This window comes from Seriola dumerili, unplaced genomic scaffold, assembly GCF_002260705.1.
Source record: "Seriola dumerili isolate Sdu_G_001 unplaced genomic scaffold, Sdu_1.0 BDQW01000388.1, whole genome shotgun sequence".
NCBI classification, from domain to species: Eukaryota; Metazoa; Chordata; class Actinopteri; order Carangiformes; family Carangidae; genus Seriola; species Seriola dumerili.
In genome coordinates this window covers 453,893-480,975 of record NW_019174643.1, presented here as the reverse complement: position 1 = coordinate 480,975, position 27,083 = coordinate 453,893, and the positions used below count along the sequence as shown (strand labels likewise).

The 27,083-nt window shown below is 42.5% G+C and overlaps 1 protein-coding gene across 10 annotated transcripts in view; it reads left to right on the top strand.

Annotated features, from left to right (window-relative positions):
- The window catches only part of dysf (dysferlin), a 68,479-nt gene that overhangs the window by 26,812 nt on the left and 14,584 nt on the right, over window positions 1-27,083 (top strand). For 4 of the 10 annotated variants that reach the window (XM_022761120.1, XM_022761118.1, XM_022761116.1 and 1 more), the window contains 7 exons: window positions 223-264; window positions 954-1,055; window positions 1,790-1,951; window positions 6,347-6,524; window positions 6,651-6,721; window positions 14,407-14,466; window positions 21,707-21,805. In XM_022761120.1, the coding sequence (XP_022616841.1) occupies window positions 223-264; window positions 954-1,055; window positions 1,790-1,951; window positions 6,347-6,524; window positions 6,651-6,721; window positions 14,407-14,466; window positions 21,707-21,805 (714 nt within the window). The remainder of the gene's footprint in view (window positions 1-222; window positions 265-953; window positions 1,056-1,789; window positions 1,952-6,346; window positions 6,525-6,650; window positions 6,722-14,406; window positions 14,467-21,706; window positions 21,806-27,083) is intronic. The other 6 variants (XM_022761125.1, XM_022761123.1, XM_022761126.1 and 3 more) reach the window with 3 other exon arrangements.

Here is a 27,083-nt window from a genome sequence, read left to right as displayed (position 1 = left end):
AATTTGATGGTTTTGCGGAGACAATGGAAGAATCCTTTCCTCCGAATGAATCATTACTATCATGTATTATTCAGTAATTTAATATTTGTGCAGAATACGACATGTAGAAACCAATTAATCACAGTATCTCTTGATCATTTATCTTTGTGCTGAGATTTTCTCCTGTTATTTCTCTAATCTTTTTTCTTCTTCATCTCTTTTTCTCTGTCGTTGCTTCGACAGTTGATGTTTTCAGGATTCCTCTCTGAAAACCTGCAGCAATGGGTACAATGTGCCACACATACACGCCAAACCCCCCCCCCCCCACATCCATCCACATTCATTCATTTCTGTGTGTCTGTTCACTGTACAACGCACGCTTCAACATACATGCATGTGAGACAGCGTCCTTCATATAAGCTTCAACTATTCATCTGGTTTTCGTCTAAGCTTGCCGATGTTTTGTGTTTCCATAATCTCACTAACAACATTTTTATCTGGTACATATTTTGTTGATGTGTATGGAAGCCCAGAGAGGACAAGTGTAGAAACTTTTTTTGACAATTTCTCAACACAAAATAGATAGAAAAATAAAACTTTATTGTTCATTAGATTCGCACAAAATGGAAATTTGTCTTTGAAGAATAAGATTTGAAAATATAACAAAGTAAATATGATTAGATTTTGTTTGCTGTTTGTTTATCAGAAGAAAACAGGCTGTAAAATAATAAAATAAAATTACACACACGTCCTCTCCAGCCTTCTGCAGGATTTTATATCGGTGGCTTTAACAGAAACTGCATTTGTCTCGACTTGAATGTTATTTTTTATGGTTTTAACACTCATTGACATTTTAATACTCAACATCTACAAATTAAACATTTATTTATGTTACTGTTTTTTATTTAGTTTTATTAGTTTATTTTCGATTAACCCCTGCTGACTCTGTCACTGTCCTGCGTTCCTATTGGCAGCCGGACGAGTCGGACCTTCCGTACCCGCCTCCTCAGAGGGAACCCAACGTCTTCATGGTTCCTCAGGGAATCAAACCTGTTCTGCAGAGAACCGCCATTGAGGTTCGTCTAAGATCTATTGTGATTTATTATTACTGTGGTCGTATTTTTTCTGCTGAACTTCTTCTCGTCAGCACTAACTTTCCTGGAAGCTTTTCATGTTCAAGTGAAAATATATATTTTTTTTGAGTATGAAACACTGAGCTCCTGTAGACTTGAACGACGGCTGTGAAAGGTTTGAAGCGTCAACCTCTTGTTGGATGGTCAGAAAGCTTCAGAAACCCCCTCCCCTCTCACCTTTACGACGTTAGGTTTTGGAGGCGCCGTGTCTGACCATTTCTGTAACTTTCCGAAACCGACAATCCACCGCTCACACCCACTTCACACCGTGATTGGCTGTGGCGAGGTGAGAGAGGAGCCAGAGGTTTAAACTTCCTCTCTCTCAGCCTCCTTTTCAAGCTATTTATGGAACTTTTCAAATGGAAATGACCAAGTGCCATTACGCCCATTTTTAAACGATATCACACCTTCCCTCTCTCTAATGATGGCCGGGCTTTCACTCCGCCTTCCAGTGAAGCTGTTTGTGACTTTTGATGTCTGATGTGGTCGTCAACACATCGCATGAGGTAGTTCCTTCTTTTCATGACTCAACTCTGACACTGTGCGAGTTTAAGTCTTTGGGCGTTGACGCTCTAAATCAATGTGCATTTTTTATTTTTTATTTTTTTATTTTAAGTCACTGCATAGATGAAACATGTAGTTAAATACTTCCTTATCTTCCCTGTCGCCTCTGTCAGATCTTAGCGTGGGGCGTTCGTAACCTGAAGAGTTTCCAGATGGCCAGCGTTACCTCCCCCAGCCTGCAGGTGGAGTGCGGCGGCACCATGGTCCAGAGCTGCGTCATCCGCAGTGTGAAGAAGAAGCCCAACTTTGACGTCAACATGCTCATCCTTGATGTGGTGAGAGCACTTGTGCACACATCACGTAGATCACGTAGATGTAATCAGCGCGGAGGCCCAGCTGCTTCAATGGCTAACGAGAGCGCCGCTGTGATGTGGTCTTCGTCAGTCATTTGTCTTCATCAGAGAAGCCACAATAATGGCGGTGGAGAGAAACTGCTGGACTCTACTGTTGCTTTTCTTCTTCCAGGAGATATAGAAGGAGTTGAGATGAATGTGGGTGTTGGCAGACGCTGCTGTAGTAGAAGCTCGGTTGCAGGGCTGTTTTTTCCAGCTGAAAGAACATTTAAGACGCAGGGTGGAGGACTTCTCCCATGGCTACCAGTGTATACATTACTAATGCAGTATAAATGCAGGGTGGAGATCTTTGTCATGGATGTGGCTGTCTTACAAATGCTGACTAGATGCTTTTAAACTGGCTGTCATGTTGTAGAGGTCATAACTTTCCCTCGATCTGATGCCTCATAAAAACGGACGATGCTCATGTATGTCTCCAAACTCTGGGAGATCACCGTCGATCCAGAAATGGCACTGAAATATAACAGGTGAAGTTTGGACAAGGAGCCTCAAGAAAAATAGTTTCTAAAGTTGCTAGAGTGTGTTATTTAACAGCCTGGGAAGTCACATCACTCTCTGATAATTTCAGAAATCAAAAAGAGTTCATAGTAAGGTTGTGGTCAGATGAAGGGATGTTTAAATATGTAGCTCTTTGCTAACAAATTAGCCACATTGATTAGGGTGTAGTTGGTTTGTGTGGCTGTTTCTGCTGCCCCCAAGTGGCACAAATCGGTTAATGCATGATTATAAATCTTGTCCCACTGGCGTACAGGTTCAGTCAGTGAGAGCAAACATCCAGAAATATCTAAACTATGTATTCATGGTAGTTACAGGAAAAATAAAACTGCTTTGCCAAGGTAAATTTAACAAGAGGGGATTTAAGCGTTCGGAGCTGACCCGTCGAAGGTGAAGGTGTCGTTAAACGGCTTCAGGAAGCCGATACGAGCCGCAGCAGCGATGCTCTCATGTTGTTTCCAGTTTTTACTCGTGTGGCTCATAGCAATTGGCTTCTTTATGTCTACTACAGATTACAGTAAACCACAGGAAACTACAATTAAGTATGATGTTCATGCGGCACCCAGAGGGCTCAAGCTGCGGTAACTCTCTCAAGAGGGAATAGGTCAAAGCTGCAAACTAGGAAATATGACTGTTACCGCGAGAACAGCTGCTTTCTTCTGTTGCCTTCATGCAGCTGGAATAAGCATGCAGTAAAGTGCAGGTCTATAATACACTCCCTCAAATTATTAACATACATCCTCAAATTTCTTATCCGATTCCCTCAGTTTTATAATTTCTGTCCCCTAAATGTTGCATGTCTAATAACTCCCTCATCTCCCTCTTTATTTTAATAGTTTTGTTTTGATCTTGAGCGAACGTTTGTGGATGAACTTTTGGGTTTTCAAGCAGCGTCCTAAATATGAGCCAGGCGGGGGTTGTCCCCTCTTTGGGACGACATCCAGTGAAATCCTGCCTCAGCTGAAGTACATCTCACATTTTTATAATCTTTGTGCATCTGTGAAGTTCCTCTTCAGAGGAGACCAGGATCACGACTTTTATCAAAAAGAACATTAAGCATTTTATTTTTTTTTTGGCCAATTTGTTTTGTGCACATCAAAGAGTGCGATTGTTATTGGGTGCATTGCCGCTCTTCACAACAAACAGCACAGGAAGCAAGTAAATAATTTGACAAAGAAAATGCAGTGTGCAGTCACGAGCTTTTCCAGGAGCTTTTCTACCTGTTGCACCTTTAAAGCGTGAAACTATACATCACAAGATATTTTGAAGCCAGTTTCTGTCAACGATGAATCTAAAGCTGAATGCACAATGTTGTATTTTAAACTTTAAACCTGCAATAAGTGATTTTCTTTAGCCACTTCTTTCAGCTGCAGTGGAACTAGTTCCTGAGAGAAATATCTGCCTCTTTAGCTGCTCAATGCTTCAAGCTAGCTGCTAACTTTGTCTGCTGTTTGGTGCTGGTGTGGTATCATACAGCTGGTGTTAATAACTTTTTATGTGTGTGCTGGAAACAGCAGTCTATGTGGCTAAAATGATACTATGAGAGTAATGTGATAGAACAAAAACAGTAAAGTTGTGGGTCTAAAAACCAAAACAAGCTAAAGCTAAACGCTAAAAGATGCTATAAAGCTCATCAGAGCTAAAGGGAACTTTAGAGTCAGATGATGATTCTCTGTGGGTTCATCCCTACGAGCGCCCACTTTCACATTCAAGTAGTCATATGCTCCATAGCCAATACAAAAATTATTGATTATACCAGCTTTAATAAAGGCTTTTATGGTCGTAAAAAAAAAAGACTTTCTGAGCCAAACTACACCTCAGCTTCACTGTCACCCTGCAGAAAGTGTCTCTGATTCAGCCATTTATTTAAATCATTCAAACCACAATATCGAGAGCAAAACAGTCGTTATTTATTCTTGAAACGTAAAACTGTCCTCTGAGAGTATATTTCCACTGAGTTTACATCGGTGCCATTGCATTCCACCTAAGTGTTTTCTTTTGAAAACTGAAATATGGAAATATTATGCACATTTTTTCCTAACGGCAGCTCCAAAAACGGACTCAGAGAGTTTAATGTTAACAATATTAAGGTCTGAAGTTGATCACCTCAGTGTTTTATTATGACAGCTTTAACTGGAGTATGGAAATACTCACATATTTTTCCCTTAAATACAGATCCTTGCTTTGGCTCCGGCGCTTTAATGTTAACAAGATTAAGGTCCTGCGTTGACCACTGCTAAGGGTACGACAGCCTCCACCGGACTGTGGAAATATGTACATAGTTTTCCCTTAAATTCAACCCCCTGAGCTGAGTCCAAGCATTTAACGTTAACAATATTAAGGTCTTAAGTTGACTGCGTAAGTGTTTTCGTATGCCACAGGGGCATAAGAAAATGTCATGTGCATAGTTTCCTTAAATATAACTCTTTGAAGGGGTCTAACCACCTAATGGTAGCTCTCTCAGTTTATTGTGTGAGTTTAACATCATCAGCCCCACTTAAGCCTTTTTTAAAGCCAGAGAGGTCAAATGGATTACAGTCACCAACTCTTTTTTCCCCCCTCTTGAGCCGGCCTGGTTAAATGAGACTATTGTGGAGATATTGTCTTCACATGTAGCTGGTTTAGCAGCAGCAGAATCGGCTTTAGCCACAACCTCAGCTCTCTCCATAAAAAGCCGGAGAGGTGAAAGTGAAGTGAAGCCGATCGCGTCAGTTGTTTTGTTGTGACAGTTGTTGAGAGGTTTCTCGAATACGCGAAGCGATTTTCGCAGACGCTTGTGTACGAGCTCTGCTCGGCTTCACGTCTGTCAGCTGACACTTATGTAATCGGCACCAAGCCTTCAACAAGCCAGGCAGGTCAAGTGATGGTCTGTTTGTGTTCTGAAGCTTCGCTCTCTGAGTTTACTGAAGCGCTCGAGAGACGTAGGAAATATAAGATGCACGACTACAGTGACAGTTGCTGAAATTTTAATTGACAGATTGAACAGGATCCTGAAGACAGACTGACTCAGATGGTTTGAGTTTTCTATATTTATTGGTACCTGTAATCAGTTCGACCTCTGGCTTTGAAAACGCAAGTTGCAGTTTTATTACATTCTCAAACAAACCTTAATCAATCCGATCTAACTCTTAGCATATATCCCAAAAATGTCAGACTGTTTTTGGGCTCCTTGATTATACTAAAAAAAAGCTTTAAGCTAACACTTTAATATACAGAAATAAAACCAACATATATATATATCATTGATAAACAAAGGAGCACAAAATGCTCCTTTTTAAAGTAAGTGGATGTTTTGTTGAAAAGGTCAGCTCTGGTGTCTTTGTGATGAAAGAAGCTGTTTTAAAGTTTTAATGCAAAAAAATAATAATTAAATGACAAACGTTTTGCTGAGTAAGATTTCTGCTCTAAGAACAATAATAATGACAATAATTCAAACTGCCGTGTTGACATTTGATGACAGTCGGATGTAAACTTTTATTTTAAATCCTAAATTGATCTTAAGTCAAAGGGACGTTTGTGCCCTGATTTCTGTCTCCGAGATCAAATCTCTACCTCCATGAATTCAGTCATTTCTCCCTTCACGCGGGAGGGGTCAGCTAAGGTGTAACGATGCCCTGATTGGACGGTCACCAAGGCGTGACCAATCAACTTCAGACAGTCAGCAGCCATAGCCAATCAGCATCAGGTAGGAAAGTGGCATAACCAATTAGAGTTAGGTGCAGCTGCAGGTTGAGCGGATATCTTTTTCATATTTTTTTCCCCTTTTCTTTCTTTCTTTCTTCTTCCTCCATCATCATGTTCTTCTCCCTCCTCTCCCCACAGAGACTTCCCCGCGAGGAGCTCTACATGCCGCCGATCGTCATCAAAATCATTGATAACCGTCAGTTCGGGAGGAAGCCGGTGGTCGGTCAGTGCACCATCCGCTCGCTGGAGGAGTACCGGTGTAACCCGGAGGAGGAAGGAGCGGTGGTGACGGAGGACGAGGAGGAGGGATGGAGACGTAAGACGGGGGATGGATGGATGGATGGATGGATGGATGGATGTATGGATGTGAACGTGTCTAACAAAGAGCCTGACTGATCATTAACGTTAACAATGTCTTTCTGATGTGTGTTTGTCTGTGCAGGTGACATGCCTCACTTTTCTGGGGAGGTTTTTATTGACATCGATGACGAGCAGCCGCTGGTACCTGACCAGGTAAAAACCTACTCGTCAGTTAGCTGGTTAAAGGTGTTTATGTGAATAACGCTGCATTATTGTGAAAATACCAAAACCTGTCTGTTTTCTTCAAAGGAGCTATTTGTAAGTTTTGCTAATTGCTGCAAAGCTAACGTTAGCATTATCAGCTGTTTAATCACCAGTCTGGAAGAAACGTTGTGAGTTCAGCATCAAACTTGGGTCCTTTACTCGCCAACAGTTGTCTCCAGAGGTGGAAAACAACACGATGTTGACTCTTATTTTGCTTCTATTTCTATCAATTCTTTTCTTCTACAGTCGTTAGCATAAAATAATGAACATCTTACCTTTGATCTGGAAGTATGCACCTCCTGAAATACGAAATTCAGGGCAAGGAAGTCACTGTAAGTTTAAATATTCTATGCAAGGAGGCTGCTGTTGTTGTTTAATTAAAATTAAACTCAGGTCCCTAATAATTTTGAATAATTTAATAATAATTCATGAAGGAAGTGTGTAGGTTGGATAAATTACCACGCTGGAGTTTCTTTTTCAGATCAGGTCAGTTAATGTGAATATTGATGAACTGTTATGAGGACTGGGCCTGGGACCTGCAAGCCTCAGTGAACAATGTGAATGTTAGTTCAGTCCTCCAGATGCAAAACTTTCAGATTTCACATAACAGAGAAAAACAACCTTCGTCCAGACAATTAAAAACATTGTGAAAGAAATACAGTTTATACCAGTCGGGAAATGACTAAAAACACAACTTACAGGCTTCTCTAGTCGCACTCACCGAGCTCGAGGCAACCAATATTTATCAATAATCAATATATGCTGTCACAGATATCACAGGTACTGAGTGAAGGTTTGAAAGTAACTCGTGCTGGTTTCTGTAAAAGAAGCGATTAAACTGCAGCTGAACTCTTGTTCTGCAGTTGCTCTCAATTACAGCTGAAACGACTGTAGGCGGCTTCATAACCTGTGATCCAGTCATTTTCCTAATGCATGTATGAGGTGTGTGTGTGTGTGTGTGTGTGTGTGTGTGTGTGTGTGTGTGTGTGTGTGTGTGTGTGTGTGTCATGACATTTTCATTAACGTGTTTATCTGGGTATGTGTGTGCATCTTTGTATGAGTGTGTAAATGTGAGCTTTTTCGGGCGTGTAAAGGGCAAGTATGAAACACTCATCTTTCCACAGGGAACATCTGTGTGTGTGTGTGTGTGTGTGTGTGTGTGTGTGTGTGTGTGTGTGTGTGTGTGTGTTATGGCATTCATACAGTTATGAGGACTGATTAAAAGGGGAGTCTGAATGTGTGTGTGTGTCTGTATCTTGGTTTAAGTGTGTGTGTGTGTTCAGCGGTACAGCAGCATAAATAAACATGTTCTGACATGATGACATGGCAACCGTCTCTGTGGTTGGTGGCTGCCGCGGCGACCACGAGACTCGCGCTCGTCACCAATCATTAACATTTTCTTTCTGTGTCTTTTCTCCAAGTTTAAAACTTTAATGTTCTCCTTCTCCTCTCTCCAGTTTCTCTCTTTCTTTCTTTCTTTTTTCTTTTCTTTCTCTGTTAAGGAGGAAGATGGAAACTATTTTACAATCGACCTAATCCCTGTTGATAATTTACTCTTCACAATTTACATTTCATCATATACACACATGTTCAAACCCAAACAGATGCAAAGATAAGACAAGCTTCACATTCTTTAGGACACTCACACACAAAAAGACAGACATTAGTATCGGACTAAATCAATCTTATCTCAATCTCAATCTCAAAAATAACATCTGTATTAATACACACCAGGACATTTTGAACATCTGTCCTTGATGTATCATATAGAGAAGGGTTCAGTTCCCAGGCCGTTGTGCAGATTTAAAACACGGTTCCCAACCTTTTTTCTGCAGCTTATAAATTATCTTTAAGTTACAAGGACTTTTGTGTCCTTTTAAAGTTTGATTTTCAGATGTCAGAACCAAAACTCCACAAATATTAAATAATACAGGAGAAGAAGAAGCAGAAAAGAGAAGGAGTTAGAGAACAGTGATCCAGCCCAAAGTCTAGCAGCTGTATTAATTATGACGGGAGCAAGAGAAGAAGTAAAGAGACCTTTTTAAAGAGCCACAAAGTAGAAAGGATGTTGTGGTGGATGGATAGGTCGCCAAAACGTCCGACTTAAGCACAGGAGACTGTTGTTTTTATTCACCATTACCACGATTGCTCCCTAACCTTCTTCACTTGTTTATTGTTGTAACAATAGTGACGAAGATCCTTTAACCTTGATGAAGTGCTTATTCTAAACCCAAACCACGATCTGTCCCTAAACCTCACCAAGTTGTTTTCTTCACAAATGGGGGGAAACGTTTTTTAAATGTCAGAGCGCATAGACTTTTACTTTTTTTGGCACTGAAATGCTGCAAACAAAACTTTATGTCTTCCTTTTTAAATTTGCTCCACGTCCTGATTATTAAACCTGCTTTGCAAACATGTCAGCCGAGGATTTCCGAACATCCGACTTCTGACGAGCTCCGAGCTTTAAGTCAATTACTGTCGACTGAGAAAATGCCGAGTCTGTAAACACGCAAAAGCAACGTCTGATCCCCTGACACACACTCACACACACGCACACACACACACACACACTGCTGTGCTGTGGTTTATTAAATGGTTTCTTTTGTGTCTATTAGAGAACAGACGACTGTATAGAATCAGGATACAATATAATTTGGTCTTATTGGTTTGGCAGAGTACATGAGGCCGTCATACACTCTGCTGGTGGGGGCAAACATAAATAATGCAGCCGTATAAATACACACACACACACACACACACACACACAGACTGCAGCTATTAAGTAATCCTGTTTGTACCAAAGGGAACTGAAAGGCTCAGGAATGCACTGTCATCAAACTGTGGCGGCAAAGTCCATTAAAAAATAACGCAAAACAACAACTCTTCACTTACTAAAACTCTTTACTAAAAAATAGGAAGAGGAGAGGAAACACAGAGTTGAGGGAATATGATGTTACTGTAAAAAAGAAGAGGAACACTCCCCACACAAATATTCTGACGTTAGACAGTGTTTCTTAAAGGATCACTGACTTCATATCAGTCGCTTACAGTCATTTCATCATGTAAACTTTTAAAATGAACTTTTAGAGCCTTAAAACGAATCAATCTTTATGTTATTTATGTTTGAAGTCAATGATATTTCATGAATACATGAGGGGGAAACACCAGTTTTGCTATTGAGTGAAGGGTGGACATCAGCAGGTTAGCGTAGCTTAGCATAAAGCTTTGTGAAGAGATACCAAACTCCGTCTTCTATAGCATCTCTAAAGTAGCACGTCATACTTTGTTTGTTTAATCTGTACAAAACCCGGCACCTTGTGGTTTCACAGGGGTGTCTGGGTCTGTTTCCAGTCTTTATGCTAAGCTAAAGTAGCAGTAGCTTTCTTATTTAAGCTACAGAATATTGAGATATTTCTGTAAAATAAATGTAAACAACATAGATGAATTAATCTTTGAAAAAAAACGTCTCGTCTAGTTGATATTTATTCCGAACTGTAATTATGTAAAACCAACTGCTGCCTGGTAAGAAATGAGTTCGGACAGTGTGGCATGCGTTGGAAAAAGTCCTGCAGTAATGTTTAAGTGAGCGGGATTTGAAGTTAATGAGCTACAACGTGGAAAACCACCGGATTGGCCCTTTTCAGGAGACTGAAGTAACGTTCAAAGACAGCGAATCTGTGGAGGACTTTTTGGATTCTTTAGGAAAGAATTCCAAACTCGTGATTCCTGTCGAGCTCGTTTCAGGACGTCTGCTCTGGATCCCACGTCCTTCGCTTCTTCTTTTCTTCTTTTCTTCTCTCCCACTTTTTCCCCCTCAGTCGTCTCTTCTTCTCTCCATCCTCCCCTCCATCGCTTCTCTCGCTCCTCCTTCTCTTTCACCTTATTATCCCTCTTTCTCTTCCCTCTTCTTTTCCTTACTCCTTTTTTAATCTCCTCACTTTTATTTCCTTCCTTCCTCTCTCATTTTTCCTCTCTTCTGCTTCCCTCCCTCATCTCCTTTCTCTTGTATCCTTTTCTCTCTCTCCTTGTTTCTTGCTTCCTCACCTCATCTCCTCTTCCTCTTCTGTCTCCTCATTTTCCTGTCCTCCATCCTCCCCCCTCATCTTTCTCCACCTTCACTCATCTCACCTCCGTCCCTTTATCATCTTCTTCTGTCCTCCTCTTTCTTACTCTCTCCTCATCCTCCTCCCTTCTCCTTATTTATTTCCTTCGTCTCCTTCCTCTTGCACCTATCTCCTTTCCTCTCCTCTTCATCTCCTCTGTCCTCCCTCCTCCTCCTCCTCCTCCTCCCCTCTTTCTCCTTTGTCTCAGTGAAGTCTTCCTCCTGGTGATCACTGACGGGGAAAATCTGACCCCATCTCTCTGCTACTGTCGATGATACACAAGGCAGACCCTGTGGTTTGTGTGTGTGTGTGTGTGTGTGTGTGTGTGTGTGTGTGTGTGTGTGTGTGTGTGTGTGTTACAGTGTGTATAAACAAACACAGAGAGTCTGGTCCTTGTTAGTCGTCCTCTGTCTCATTATCCCCTCAGGACCGCTCTGGAACTCTCCCTCCATCTTTTTTCATCTGCCCCTCCTTCCTCGTCTCCTCATTGCCTTTCCTTGCTGCCTCCCGTCAACTTTCCCTCCTTTCATTTCACCCCCTTTTCTTGATTTCCTTCATCCCTTTTTCTTCCTCTCTCACACTCTTTCTCCTGCACAACCTTCCTTCTTACCTCTATCCCTCTCTCTTTCACTTCTCCCTTTCTCCTTCTTCTCTTGTTTCTTTCCATCCTTCCTCCTCTTCTAAAGGACTTTCTCATCCCTCTTTCTGTCTTCCTTCCCTCCCATCCTCCCTTCCTTCCTTTCCTTGCTTCTTTCTTTCTTCACATACCTTCTCTTGCACAACTGTGTACATCTCGCTTTCAACCCTTTTCATGCACAACTCCTCATCACTCTTTCTTCCATCCTTCCCTCTCTCCTCTTTACCTCTTCCTCTCCCTCTTTTACTGCCTCCTTCCTCCTCTTTCTTTTCTTTTTACTCTTTCATCCTGACACAACTCCTTTGCTCCGTTACGCTAAACTTCTTCCTTCCCTTTCCTCTCTTTCCTTCCTCACACTCTTTCCCCCTCTTTCACTCCTTCCTTCCTCCGTCCTTACCTCTCCCTTTCCACTCTTTCTCCACCTCTTCCTCTTTTCTTCTGTGTTCATGTCTTTATCTTTTTCTTCTTCTTCACCTCTCATCATTCCTCTTCATTGTTTTCTCCATTTTTCTCTCTTCTCACATTCTCTCTCTCTCCACTCTTTCATTGTCTCATTCCTTCTGTCCTTCTCTATGTATCAAGCTGACAGTTGTTTTAATGTGGTAGCTCATTAAAGGGCATCCTCATGTTGTCCTCTCTCTCTCTCTCTCTCTCTCTCTCTCTTCATTGTTGTGGTCGGTCGACCATTCATCTGCTCTCTGATCCTTCCATCGACTTTAAATCCTCTCTGCTCGTTGTCTTTCTTTTAATTTCTTTCTGTCTCTTTTTTTTGTTATTCCATAACCCACAGGCGCCACAACAGCCTCATCCACACACACACACACACACACACACACACACACACACACACACACACAAACACACACATATACACACACGTCAATGGCGTGCATTAATGAATTAAATCAAAAACACTGATTTTATAAAACGGTTAAGAAGTCAAAGCCTCTTTCTCGCACTCTCTCTTTGCTCCGTCACACACACACACACACACACACACACACACACACACACACACACACACACACAAACACACACACACGCATAACATAAGGACATATGGCGAGACATCATGGGACTGTCTCTAATATACAGTTCTTACCTCATACTTCTGAAATTGACCCCCTTCACTCTCCAAACCACACACACACACACACACACACACACACACACACACTGTTTTTCCATTTTCTTGCGCTGATGCAAAAACTGAATTGTCTTGTTGTGTTTGAGGGGGGTGACATTGAACGTTTGGTGACATCACACGTCCAAATATGTACAGTACAGTGTGTGTGTGTGTGTGTGTGTGTGTGATGAGTCCAAGTGGGGTGTTGAAATTATTAAACACACTCTGACATTAACGCCCCCCGTCCAATAACGGCGCTTCAACATCAAAACAACTCACACAGATACAATAACAGTGACGCAAACCCGCGGACGCATTTGCGGTGACAGCTGAAAGTTCTGCACGCCTGTCGACCCAAAACGTTTGCAGATCCTCGGCAGATCCGAGCGATGAATCACTTTTATGCAGTTATTGAAATTTGAAGGCGTGCAACAACCTCAGCAACAAGCAGCATTGTTTTATCTGATGCTTTTAACATTAGTGTCAAAGCTGATTGAAGATTAAATCTAAATATCCATGTAGATTAGTCACAGACCCCTGATTCTGGTTAGACATGGGGTCAAACTCTGGTCTGTGTTATTTAAAGGGTTACTTTAGCATTTAGGATTTCACACTGAATACTACGTTTCCCATAATGCAACCAGCATCTTTTAATGATGCCACACCGAGTTAGAAACACAGGCTAAGTTAGGGTTAGGGTCCACGAGGACCAGGAGACTGATGGGTGGTTCTCAGGCTAGCGCTATAGCTAGTTAGCTAATCTAGCTAGCTAACTAGCATGTTTACTGCTGGCTGACCACAGTTGGCTCTGCAAACTACTATTATTTATCTGGGTGCTGACAGTTTTATGACTTTTAATTAAAAAACATTTTACCATGGATAAATCTCTTGCTTTATTTTTACTACAGTGGCAAATTTGATGATAATTTCACAGCAAAACTGTAACACACAAATTGGAAATTCCCCAGTTTTGAAGGAAAAACTTAATCAAATAAAGGAGATACAGTATGTTAATTAGAGAGCTTTAGACGAGCTAGTAGCTGGCTAGCGGCTAGCTGCCTCACTGTTTTCAGGTTTTATGCTAAGCTAAGCTAACAGTGTACTAGCTGTAGCTTCACATTTGACAGGCAGATATGAGTTTTATTTATCTTGTCATCTACAGTAACTCTTGAATGAGAATCTTTTATTTACAGCGTTTTTGTAGTTTAGCCGTGATGTGAGTGAAACAACCCAAAGAAAATGACCCAACTTTGTTCCTTTTTTTACCCACATTGTTTGTATTCACACTCGGGTGCGTCCTCGCCTCACCCCTTCCTGTCTTCTTCCCCCCCCCCCGTTCCTCCATGTGCTCAGCTCCTCCGTGACCTCATGTAAACACTTTGTCTTTCTAATCTGGGCTTTGTCGCGCCCGATCAGCGTTAACCGAGCGCCGCTGTCTGCACCTCGCAGAAGCGGGACCTCCCAGGGAAAGAAAGATAGGCGACCCGCTCAGTTTTTCCGTCGCATTTTTTTGATTAGTTGTTGCTGTGATGGTGACGACGATGTTTCTGTGTGTTTCAGTCACTAATATATGTCTGTTGATGTTACTGTTTAAGAACACAGTGTGTTTTCTGTGTATTTCTAACATTACACACCTACTTTCTGACTGATTACCCGTTTCATACTATTTGTCTTTTTGTACACAACGTACTGCAGGTGTTCATTTCTTAATCTAACAGCTAACCTGAAAGATGTGTGTTGTACATAAATGTGTGTGTTTGTCTCGTAGCTCACAGATGGAGCCGGTTCTGCTATCATTAACCTTTCAACCTCTAGTTCCAGCCTTCATGTAGGTAACAAACTCACCTTCTAACTCATTTCATTCATTCATGTTCAAACACTTGTCGTCAAGCATATTTCCCACTTGCCTGCGTTAATCCTTGATTTTATAACCATCCATCAAATTTTTATATAGACGTTACGACTTTCTTTATTTCTTAGTCGCATCTTCCTCTTCCACGTCGCATTTGATGACCTCAATAACCATTAAACTTTATACTTGATAGAGATCTGTTCACATTGGCAACAAGAAGTGTGGATTTTCTTAAAACTTTACCTCACAAACCGCAAAGTTAATACATTCATTTTACATTTGACAAGGTGTCATTTTGTTAAAACTGCAGGTTATGATCGTTGAGTTATAGGTACCATTAAAATCTTAACGATTCCCATCTCGAGTCATTTGTTTAATATGTACAAAACCCAAAGTCTAAAAATAACAAATTGTGGTTTTACAGGGACTATTTCTCGGTCCCTCACGTAACCTGTTGGTTGAAGTTTCATATTTCGCTTTCAGACAACAAACGTGGTATCGATCTTGTCATCGATCTCGTCATCGAAACTCTTTGAAATACTTCTTTAAACTATCACCTTACAATAAAAATGCAGTGTAAACTAATGTGATTAGTAAAATTGATTCTGTGATGGAAAAGAAGCCGATTTTCATACACACAGAAATGAATGGAAACCAATGAATGTATGGAAGTGTAGGGGGAAAATATCTGATTGTATTGCATGCATTCAGATATGTTCTAGCTAAATGTTATTCCTCGTGTTCATAGAGACCCACACTGTGCTTCACTAGCGAGGCAGCAGACCGTAGCAGAGATCTAATTTTAGAGTGAAAGCCCTTTTTTATTGATGGAGTTTATTTGAAGTAAGACACTGACGGATAACTCCGGCTGCGGAGACGTGAGGGGGGGGTTTTGATCTGGAGGGAATGAGATAAAGACGAAAAAGAAAAACGTTCTTTCGCTCTCGGATGAAACTTTTTTTTTTGCTTTTTTGGTCTCGGCTCAGGAAAAATACTTTCTACTCAAGAAATCAGGGTTTTTTTTTTTTTTTTACAGAGCGCCACACGCCGAGCCGTGCGGTCGCAGAAGAAATGGGATCCCAGATTTGAGCGGGAGACCACGCTCCTTGTTACATTCTTCCATTTTATTTATCTAAGCCAGGTCAATTTGAAGACTTAGCTTGACCCGGACCAGACTATGCACACAAATACACACATCCAGTAGTGCTCTCTCCCTCCTCGTCGACAGTAATTGGGGGGATGATTCCTTTCTCTCCAAACAAAGATATTTGTTTTATTAAGGGTCAGATATTGAGACCAGTCAAATTAAAGGCTCAGTTTTCTGTCTAGCCGGGGCCAAAGTCAACAGAGCTGCTATAGATCCTCTATACCACAACTCTCCGTGAGCAGACAGTTACCAAAGGCCGAGGGAGGGATGGATAAATGAGAGAGGGAGAAAGTGACTAAAAGAGAAGCCGAGGGGAACGAAAAGAATCAGGAGAAATCTGACTGAAATGAGGAGAAAGAAAAAAAAGAAGAAGAGAGGAGGGGGCTAATATCTCAAGGCACCAGAAACAGAAAGGCTCGCTCTCTCATGTGCTGTAAATCCTGGCTTCTTAATCTCTGGGCTGCGACCAAAAAAATAAAAAAAAAAAGGGTCATGGGCGTTTTGTCTGATGATTACCAGATTACTGCAGCGGAGTGTGCGCTCAGTAGTGCGCGCCGTCCAAGGCGGATCAGTCGGATTCAGTTTCAGAGTTGGAAAAAGTTTAAGAAGATCGGCTGTCAGTCGGAGCCATCGACCCCCCGCCGAGATGTTTGAGATCATACGTCGCTCGGGTGGAAAATGAACATTGTGTGTCACGTTTCATCCGCGGCGTCCAAGGCTTCGTGACGGTGTTTGTCATGGATCAAACCGATCTACCCTCTTGTTGTTTCACCCCTTTAGTTGTATTTGGAAAAAAAAAAGAAGCTGTCAAGTCACTTCCATGTAATGCGGCTACGTCTTTCTGTTGGTGTTAAATATGAATATGTGTCCCTTCAATAAACTGCGGTTGCACCGTGTCTCTCCTCTATTCCGGTTCGTCGCCAAAAAACAGTCAAGTTTGGTTAAAATCTCATTCTGAAAATGTTGTCGTTTGCCTCTACGTCCATAAATCCTTCCTGGCTGCTCCCAGACCAGAGAAACTAACTGAGGTGGCTTCATGCCAGGTGACTTTGTGGCATTTTTTTTTTTTTAGGGGGGGGAGGTTTATGAAACACACATTTATGGCCCTTGGTGGACACAGTGACCAGAAACAAGATGTCAAAGTAGCTTACTAAATCATTGTTGTTTTTCTTGTTCTGCTAATTCCAGCCACAGACTGATGTAAGCCGCTGTTCACCTCCAGATTGTGAACGCTGCACATATTTGCTGCCCAGAAAAGTCGTTCAGATGTGTCCGTGCACCTCTGGGTGACACGGGTTCACTGCTTTTATAAGTTCACTGTTAGGCCCGCGAGCCAGACGTTGCGCGTATCGGATACTCCTCTGAGTTAACAATCCCTACGTGACACGCATAAACAGACGTGTTTGGTTTCAGTTTCCCCCCCCCCCCTCGAGTCGCCGAAAATATCAGTTTGTGCAAGTTTAAAGGTTCATTTGAAACAAACTTGTTTGTTCGACGTCTCATCCGAGCAAGAACAAGAACAAGACGTGATACCGTAAACACTCAGAGAAACCAAATCCTGCAAGGTTTGGATGGTGGGTCCAGGTGGGCGGGGCTTGGTGACTGCTTTGTTGTGACATCACAAAGTTACAGGAAGTCCTGCCAGCTGGTTTTAAGGCTCAGTTTCTGAATTACAGGATGTGTGCATTTCTCTGTGGACTTGAGCGCTTTCTAGACGCCTAATAAACTTTCACTTTTTACCAAAGTTCAGCCGAGTTTTAACCTGTAGACATTCAGATGTCTTTTAACCTCTGAATTACTAAGTACTTACAGGCATGGGAAAAAACCTTCCAATCAAAGTAAGTAGTATTGGAGAAGTTTCATTGGTGGATAATCTCTTCCTCAGCCTAAACACAGGCTTTATAATGAAGGATTTTTAAAAAAGTAAACAGCCCATCAGTGGATCTTTAAAGCGGTGACCACTGCTAACGCTAACTGCCCTGTTCTTCTTCAGGTTATTCCAGACTAGCGGGAAGTCTGGTGTGTTTCGTTTCCTGCACGTCAGAGGAGTTTTCCAAGAAAAGAAGTAGCAGGCAGCACGAGCGCTTCGCAGCAAATGGAAAAGCTTTCAGGAACGAGACGTAGATTAAGTCACTACTGTGCAATGTCAATCAGTGATAGCAAAGAAGACATTTATTTATGTGAAAATGCCACAAATTTTTACTTGAGGTTTGGTGCTCTGCCTCGAAACCACAAACGGAGGGAATGACAAATACACACAAACAGCTCCGCTGAAACATCCATCCCAGTTTTTCCACATTCTTCGCGTCGACCAGTTTATTTTGGAGACGCAGAACGGGGTCAGAGAAAATCAGTGCAGGTTTTGGGCTTTAATGGCCCGGCGGTTCAGCACCAAACCTCCCTGTGTCTGAGCTGAAGCTGCGTCTTAAATCAGATTAAAGTTTAAAAAGTCCACATTTTTAGACAGAATACGACGTAATGACTCGACAAGGCCTGTAAATCTCCTCCAGTTGTGGTTGAGGAATTCAGGCCCAATTCATAACCTCTGCAACACTTGCAGCCCCCAGTGTCCCATGATCCAGGAGGCCCTGCTCATGTACCATGGAGGGCCAACAGTCCGCCAGTTGTTATTCCAACCAGTCGCCTCAGCAGGTGGTTTGTTTTTGGAGGCTCTTGATGGTCCATGATCATTAAATTGTTCCCCCTCTCATATTCATAATGAGCTTTGTACACTGCTCAGCATCCTGTAGCAGATTATCACTGGTATTTACACTTTGTCAGCTCTTTGGGTCTTGAGTTTTGAGTCTGTACCATCCGAGTTTTACTTTGACGGATGCAGCTGTGGAGCCTCTTCCAGCTCCAGCTTTCCTGCTCCGACCCCATGACCCTTGACCCCGTGCTGTGGAAGGGATTTCCCCACAAAAAAATGTTTGTATTGAAGCAGCTCGGAGCTCTTATGTAAATCCAGCCTCTCCGCTCGCAGCGGTCTTGGCAGTGCCAGTCTGGTTTGGTTAGCCTGGCTTTCCCTGCAGGGCGTAATGATAGGCTGCAAACCGCACTGACACCCTGAACAGACCACTGCAAGCTGTGTGTGTGTGTGTCTGTATATATATATATGTGTGTGTGTGTGTGTGTGTGTGTGTGTGTGTGTGTTCGATCTCCTGAGTGTATGCTTAATACACGTTGCAGTCTGGAACGCTCCACCGACGGCCTTAATCTGTCTGAATCAGGAGTCGTGGACTTGAGCGAACACACCCTGACACACACTGGTGGGCGCACACACACAGTTTCTGGCGCCCCTGTCATCAATGCTTGGCACTGGCTGCCCACAGAGGACGCATTAACACACACCAGACACTTCACGCCTCAGACACTGAGCGCCATGCGTGTGTGTGTGTGTATGTGTGTGTGTGTGTGTATATGTGTGTGTGTATGTGTGTGTGTGTGTGTGTCATGTCCTAGTTAAACGCCACGTGCTGCCCTTTTCCATGCCATGTTGCCACTTTGGAAAAATTAGGAATTCCATAGTTTTCCCCTCCTCAGTGTGTGTGTGTGTGTGTGTGTGTGTTTACATGTGTGTGTCTCTAAGTCTGTGGGAAGTAGGAGAAAGGGGATTCCACACCAACCCAGTGCTATAAGAGCACTTTTGTTCTACATTTATGTCTACACACACACACACACACACACAAAAACATACACACACAGACACACACACAAAGGAAAAAATGGTGCATGCGTCACAAGTGTGTTTTAAGCTCGAGTGTTCCTCAGAGGGTTGAAGGTTGCAGGGCGGGACGGGTCGAAATGAAATGTATGTTTTTATGCGTGTGTGTGTGTGTGTGTGTGTGTGTGTGTGTGTGTGTGTGTGTGTGTGTGTGTGTGAAGGGGTAGGCTGGTAGTTTGATCTGTCCCCTCGGTATTCCCCATCTTTGTAGTCGTTGTTTCCTCGTTGCGTCAGGGCCAATGGGCACACAGACACACACACACACACAGACACACACAGACACACACACACACACACACACACACAGTCGGGCAGACAGCGGTTTCGCTTCTGTGAGAAAATCCCTCAAAATGAGTGTTGAGAAAATCTCCATGTTGCCAATGTGAACAGACTTTTAGTGAATTTGATGGATGGCGCTGCTTCGCACTTGAGAAAATAAAAGTCTTGATAAAACCAAATAACAGGGTTTCATTCAAAGATGTTACACATCCCTAAAAAAGAAGGAAAAAAAATCATATCATATAAATTAAAATGACTGGTATCCACGCCACAAAAAGCCGTCAGTCAACATTTCTAAAACAAAGATATTTTATCCTGCAAAACAGAACGACATTGTGAGCGCTGGCCTCAGGGTGACTCATGACTGTAATAGTAAGACTTTAACTGCCTCCGCTTTCATGCCAGAAGTCATTTTGTAATACAGGGATATATTTCTTTATTTATTTTTTTGTTTTTAAATGGTGTAGGTTTCATCTTGGAATGAAACCCTTAATGTCTTATGAGAATAACTATTAAGAAATGTGTTGAAAAGCCACTTAAAACGTGTTTAATCCTGTTATTTTAGTGTGCGGTTACACCGCGTCAGCGTTGTGTGTCTTGTTATTGAATGAATGTGCTGCATATGATGAAATTTAACTTCTGTCTAACTTGTTTTTTACTCTTTAACGTGGGCGCTAGATGATACAGTGGGTAAGTTTGTGAGCAGATTTCTTTAATCATGTGAGAAAGAGATGAATTGGAGATTTCCAATCACTGCTTAAAGCTCAGCGAGAGCTCACATAATGTAGCAGAGCGTGATGTGTGTTGGGTTTTCTGACGTTTCTACTGACAAAAACTACGTGACTTCACTTGACTTTTAGTCTTTAGATGTGGAAGAAACCTGCACCTGAAGAAAAAGACTTAAAGTGATAGTTCGGGTTATTTGACGTGGGATTGTGTGAAGTCTTTATCGATAATCAGACACAAGACTTCGCTGTTATGAACAAAAACCAGATCATTCAGCTCTGAAATTACGATTGATTGTAAATGTTGGTTGTCCAACCGCGTTGGAAATCAGGACTCGAGGGCACAAAGTCCAGGACTTAGGACTAGATTCTCCTCTTCCTCACTGTCTTGAATCATGTTTATTATCACACCAGCCAATCCCGAGGAGGTCAAACGTCAGGGCCGCAGTCCCCAGACAAGCTGAAGTCCACTTCAGAGTATTTGGAGTCCCTGTGGAGAAGTTCTACTTTCAGCCACTGATGCTGTGACCACACACGTCATGCACCCGGAGACCAAAAATAAGTCAAAGAATCTGGCAACACGCACAGACGAAATGAGAGCACAATAACACACGATAGATCGGTGTTTTTCAGTGAGGAAGAAAGTGCAAGGTTTCATCCCACCTGCCCTGGTCTCCTGCAGGATATTTTACGTGAAACAGAGGAGTGATGGAAAAGGGATTGTCCTCGCTCATATCTAAACATACATACACGACTTCTGTTTTTGTGTTTCCTCTGATGTCCATGTTGGTTTTGTCCACTTTTGTGCCTGTTCCCATCCCAGTGTTTGCCCGTTTCCATTGCCTCAGAATGCCCATATACCATCACCTTAATGCCACGGAGCCACCAGAGGCAATTTTTTTTTTTTTACTTGTGTTGACGTGAGTTGGCGAACTCCATGTTGCTATGCGATCATTGGAAAAATCATGAAGAGCGGGCTGAGCTCCTCTACAAAGGCAAACATCACTCGCTACAGGGCTTTAAAGGGTCAAAGGTCATAAGTGGAGCTCAGATGTTACATGGAGTTACACCCAGTTAGTGATGGAGAATCTTAACTTGGCAAGTCAGTCTGCAAGAAAAATAAAGATGTGGAGATGAATCCAATGCAAATATTTAAAAAAAAGGGTAAAATATAAAAATACACAATTTTGCAATTTGTAATAAAGAATATTGATTAAAAAAAACTTGTCAACACAACAAACCTAAACACATTTCAGTTACTCTCATCTCCATCTGCATCATTAGTGTCTCCAATCCACTGTCAACCTGCCGACCTCTGACCTCTGATCATGTGACCAACAGGAAGAAGAGTTCATGGACTGGTGGAGTAAGTTCTACGCCTCGACGGGAGAGAAAAACAAGTACGGGACGTACCTGGAGAGAGGCTTCGACACGCTGAAGGTAAGACAGTGGGTTTAATGTGTGTGAGCGTGTGAAAATGAATGCACAGTATGGGGTGTGGTGTTTCTTGATGGATGTGTGTATGTGTTGAAATTGATATCGTTAGCATTCACACAATAAGTTGAGTTGGCAATAGACAGAAAACAATCAAGCAGATTTAGATAACGAGCGTTTTCAGTCAAATATCAGGTAAAACACAAAATATTTGCTAGTTGCTAGTTACAGTTTCAGCAGATTGGGTGTTGGTGCTTATTAAAATCCATATACTAGATGCTAATAGCTAATTATGCTCTCAGAGCATTGTTAGCTTTTTGTGATATTGAAAGTTTTCCACTCATAAATTTTGCAATTTGTGCAGTTTATGGAACAAATTTGAGTAATTCTTGTTTATATTTATTAACTTTTATTCTTAAACTTTATATTTAGTTATTCATTTACGTATAAGAATGCTGTCATTGGAAAAATGTATCATTAAATACAAGAATAATGACCAGTGATCAGTAGTAAAAAAATAAATTGGAGTTCCTCTAATATTTTTTGAACCGTGTGCATGCGTTTGTCTCCAGGCCTAAATTGTGTTGGAGAGAAAATGAAAAATTGTTAAGAAGGTAAAGATCAATGAAGTGAATGTGAGAGAGGAAAACATGAAGAAGATGGAGACAGTGCAGCCCTTTGTTCCACTTTCTTAAGATGTTTTGCTCGTTGCCCCAAACTTCACCATTTAAATCACATTTTTGCTGTCGTGCCAGTTCCCTCCGTCAGTCCGTCCGTCCATCCCTCCATCCTTCTCCTCCTCCTCCTCCTCCTTCTTCTCATGCCCCGTCCTCCTCGAAGCCCGGCGCCGTGACATTCCAGCCGTTTTCCGAACGACTCCGATGACTCACCCGTGGTGAATTCGCTTCGGGAACGCCGCAGTGGGAGGGCACGCGGGGAAAAAAAAAAGGCCGCGCTCCGATGTTGGCGAGTCCGAAAACGAGCGATCACGCCAGCCGCCGTCCACGTCTGTCTTTAGTCTCGTTTCTTTAAGAGTCTGCCACGGTTCAGCCACCGTCCCAGGAGCAACATCCCCCTTCCAAACCCCCCGCCATCGCCCACGCTAGGATCAACCCTTATCCCGATTCTCTCGGCCCAAACGCCGACCTTTTCTTCCACCGGGACTCAAAAGCACACGTCAGTCTTCTTGTCTGATGCCCAAACAAATGACTAATCATGTCAGAATTTGGCCTTTTTTTATGGCTCTTAAATTAGACCTCTAACCTCTCCCTTGAAAGCCATTTCACATCAGTGCAGCAGCTTTAACTCTGTCCTTTCTCTTACTTAATAGAGCCTCTGGTTTGTTTTTCATGTATCCTTGCATACAAAGGCTGAACAAGAGTTCTTCTTGCTGATTTAAACTGTTGTGAAAAAGCTTTTACAAAAAAAAAAGGTTTGTGGAAGATTAATAAATCATTTGATCAAATTTTTGGAGGTACAAGTAAAATATGGGGCCAAGTGGTATTTGAAAATTACCTTCTAACTACCAGAAATGTTCCAGAAAGTCCAGGTTGTACGTGCTCCACTAAACTAAATGGCACAATAGAGAACAATAACAGCTTCCCCAATAGTCGCCGACCCGTGAAAGGCTGTTTCCATTTTTTTTTTTTTTTTTTTTTGGTGGGTGTATATTTTTTTACATTCAGGAAGCCCATTAAACGGTTTCACCCCGGCGGATGGAAACACATCTAAGTTGCCTTTTGAGTTTTTTTTTTTTTTTGCGACATCTCAAAAACTTTGCTCAAAATTCACTCGACAGCTGGATGGAAACTAACGAAATGACCAATGAGCCACTGGTTCCGTCGTCGCTTTGCCTCAGTTTCACCCTCCACTCATTCATCCCCTCCACCCTCCTCTTGTGCCAACGCCATTTATTTATCCCTCTCCTCTCCTCTCCTCTTCCTCTCTTTCCTTTTGACGAACCCTTTTGCTCAGATCTGCTACTGTCACAGTGAAATGAGCCACTCTTTCCAACCTTTCCTACCCCCTTTACCTTCCTCTCACCCCCTTGCTGCCACCTCCTTTCTCGTCACCCTCCTACCTCCTCTCCTCCCTCTGCCCTTTGACAATCTTTGGGTTGCTACTGTCAGCTGAGACACAGTTTCCAGCCTCGCTCTGACCCAAGGTAAACTCTCTCTCTCTCTCTCTGAGTACACTCACCTTTCCTCTCGGCCTCGGCTCTGCTGCCTTTTCTGTCACCTTTCTGTTTCTGTTTCCATCCCCTGCTGCTACCATGGAGGTCCGTTACAGAACGACCTTTGGAAAAGGCTAAATACTGTAAAACATAACCAGTTAAGCAAATTAGAAATGCCTGAAAATTACAACCTGTGTGGCTAAGGATTCGTCCAGTATAGAAAAGGACAGATAATTATAACTTATACGCACACTACTATTGATCCTGTCAAAGTTTTTATCCATTTTTCTCTGCAGATATATTTGTATTTTTCTCTTAAAGAGCAAAATTCAAGTTTTGACCAACTTGTCACATATGGACGCTTAGTCAGAATTTGGCATCACGCATACGGGTACCCCTCTAGCATCATTTTTCAACGAGCGGGGTTGTCTGCCATCCACCCCGACCGCCCACTCCCTGGTGACTCCACAGCTGTTAATAAATATAGCACTTCATTCATTTAAAAACCATGTTGAAAAATGATGCTAAAGTGGTACCCATTGCGTGATGCCAAGGAGTTCTGACTAAGCGTCCGTACGTGACAAGTTGGGAGTGAAATCTGTGATGTTGCCTCTGATGATGATGATTCTCAACTAAGTTCTGGAGGTAGAAGAGCTTTTTTCCCCGGAAGTTTTACGTCCTCGGAAAGTGCAAGTCTCGCTGAATCTAAAAAATATTTGTATCACATCTGTGTGCTCAGATTTGACCGAGCTGTGACTTCAAGAAGGAGTGCAATTTATTATGTTGCTAACAAGGCGCTAAGAGTTTTAACGTAGCTTAATTACAGCCGCTGCTGCAGCTTGAACTGTTGATCCACTTGGTGAGTGGGCCTGTTAGCAAATGCTAGATAGTTAAAAAAGCATCCACACATAAAATTAATTGGATGTTTATTCAGATATTCAGGTAGAAACCAGGTCAGAAAACGACTGTGTGGCAGCCAGAGGACACGTCACATCAAATGTGAAACCCAGTTTCCTGTTTTCTTGTTTCCACCTGCTCAGTTTCACCTAATTTCTTCCTTTCCCCTCTTCACCTTCTTTATACTGTCCTTTTCAATATCCTGTCTCCGTCTCCAGTGAAGTCAGATGCTCTTCCCGTCCTTGGCTCACCCCTCTCCCTCCCACACTGTCACCCGTCCTCACCTCGCTTCCTCCTTTCTGCCTTTAATTTCCTTCCTCTGCCTCCCGTCTTCCTTGACAGCAGAATCGGTTAGCTGTGCTTCTGTCACGCTGTTTCCATCCTCGTTACGACTTGGCTCACCTCTCTCCTTCCCCTTTCACCTTCTCCCCACCTTTCTCCCCCTGGTGATTGGGGATTAGTCGTGCTCCGGTGAGCCAGTGTTTCCAGACTCGTCTTGCATTTGCACCATCCGAGCTTTCTGCAAGGTTTTCACACCTCCGAGCTCCTCAACCTCAGCTTCACCTTTTAAATGTATTTTTAAGTAGTACAGCAATTATTTAGTTGGCTTTTACAATCATGGATTTCTTTTCTGTTGCAGTAAGTCGCTGGGAAAAGTTGTGAGCAAGGCTGTTTGGCTGAGATCTTATCCAGATCTCTCATTGCATCCCCCAGTTTCCAATCTTTAAGCTAAGCTTGGCAGATGCTAGTGGTCGCTTCATATTTACCGCAGGCACGCAGCTTGGCCACCAGTGTCAGTAGACGTTGATATTCGGTTGAACGGGTGACCAAAATGTCAGGACGACATCTAATGCTGACGAAACTTGACAATAATTTGATTTGTTGGTTTTTAAGTTGCGACTTCCAAATGAGTCGTGAGCGAAACCCAAACGTCTGCTAAACGTCTCAGTGTCAATTAGCCAACGATGGGTTTGAGGTCCGTCCTGATGTGACATTGGCGTCCAGTGACACAAGAGCGGTATCAATCTTCTCCAACGCTCGGCACAAAGTTATGTCAGACTCGTGGTGATTGTCTACTACTTCCACGCATCATGTACCAACCCTGCAACCACAAGTGCTTTGTCTGAACCTTCTCCCCCTCTCCCTTGGTACTGGGTTTGGTGTTTGAGTATTGAAACGAACTGCTGTTCCCAGACCTCTCTCTTCGTTTACATCATCCCTCCTCATCACTCCCTCTTTCTCCTGTTCCTCCCCCCCTGAAGTCCTCACCCTGCTTTTCCAACTCTTTCACCCCTCTCCGCCCAAATCCTCGACCGTATACCCTTCATTCATCTCGTCGTCGTCCTCCTCCTCCTCCCGCTCTTTCTCCTCGTCTCCCGCATCGCTCTTTCCTAACTAACCTCTTTGTTCTCTTTGTTTCTCAATGACCAAAAAAAACAAAAAAAAAACGTTACAGTAGATGGAAAGCATCTTGTTGCTTTCATAACCTTTCTCCTCCCCCTTTCAACTCATTTTAATAAACTACTCCCAAGGCCAGTATCTCTGGTTTGTACCCCAAAAACCACCAGTGGCACATAATACAAAAAAAACGAGAAGATCGACGCCGCTGTCACGTGCGTGTGACTAGTTTTATGAGGAAATATGAGATAAGCTATAGACTTAAACTTAACCTGTATACATTTACATTTTCACAAACTGGTGCCGTTAAAAAGTATGCCGAATTACCTGGAAGATGTTCTTTGTTTTTATTCTGAAGAAAACTTAAATAAAGATTCTCAAGCAAGTTCTACAGGTTTAAAGAGCATTTTTCTTTCTTTTTTGTGACGATAAAAGAACAATTAAACAACATTTATATTATGTATGATTAATCTTTTTGTCCTTGTCCCTTGTCCTATATGTGTATTTGTATTCACCCTCCTCCTCTTCCTCCTCCTCCTCCTCTTCCTCCTCTTCATAGCACAGTAGTTGTGTTAGTCTGATGTTGAAGTGAACCACTGTTTCCAGCTCGCTCTGTAAGACTTCGCCTCTTCAGCGGCACAGTCGCAGTCAGAGCTGTCATACCTCGATGATAGGGAAAGAATGAGGGTGTGTGTGTGTGTGTGTGTGTGTGTGTGTGTGTGTGATGTAAACAAACATCACTAATGAAAACAAATGAATCTTTTTGTGCTTTTGACACATAGACGCCCCTGCCCAGATACAGTATGTGCACATTTA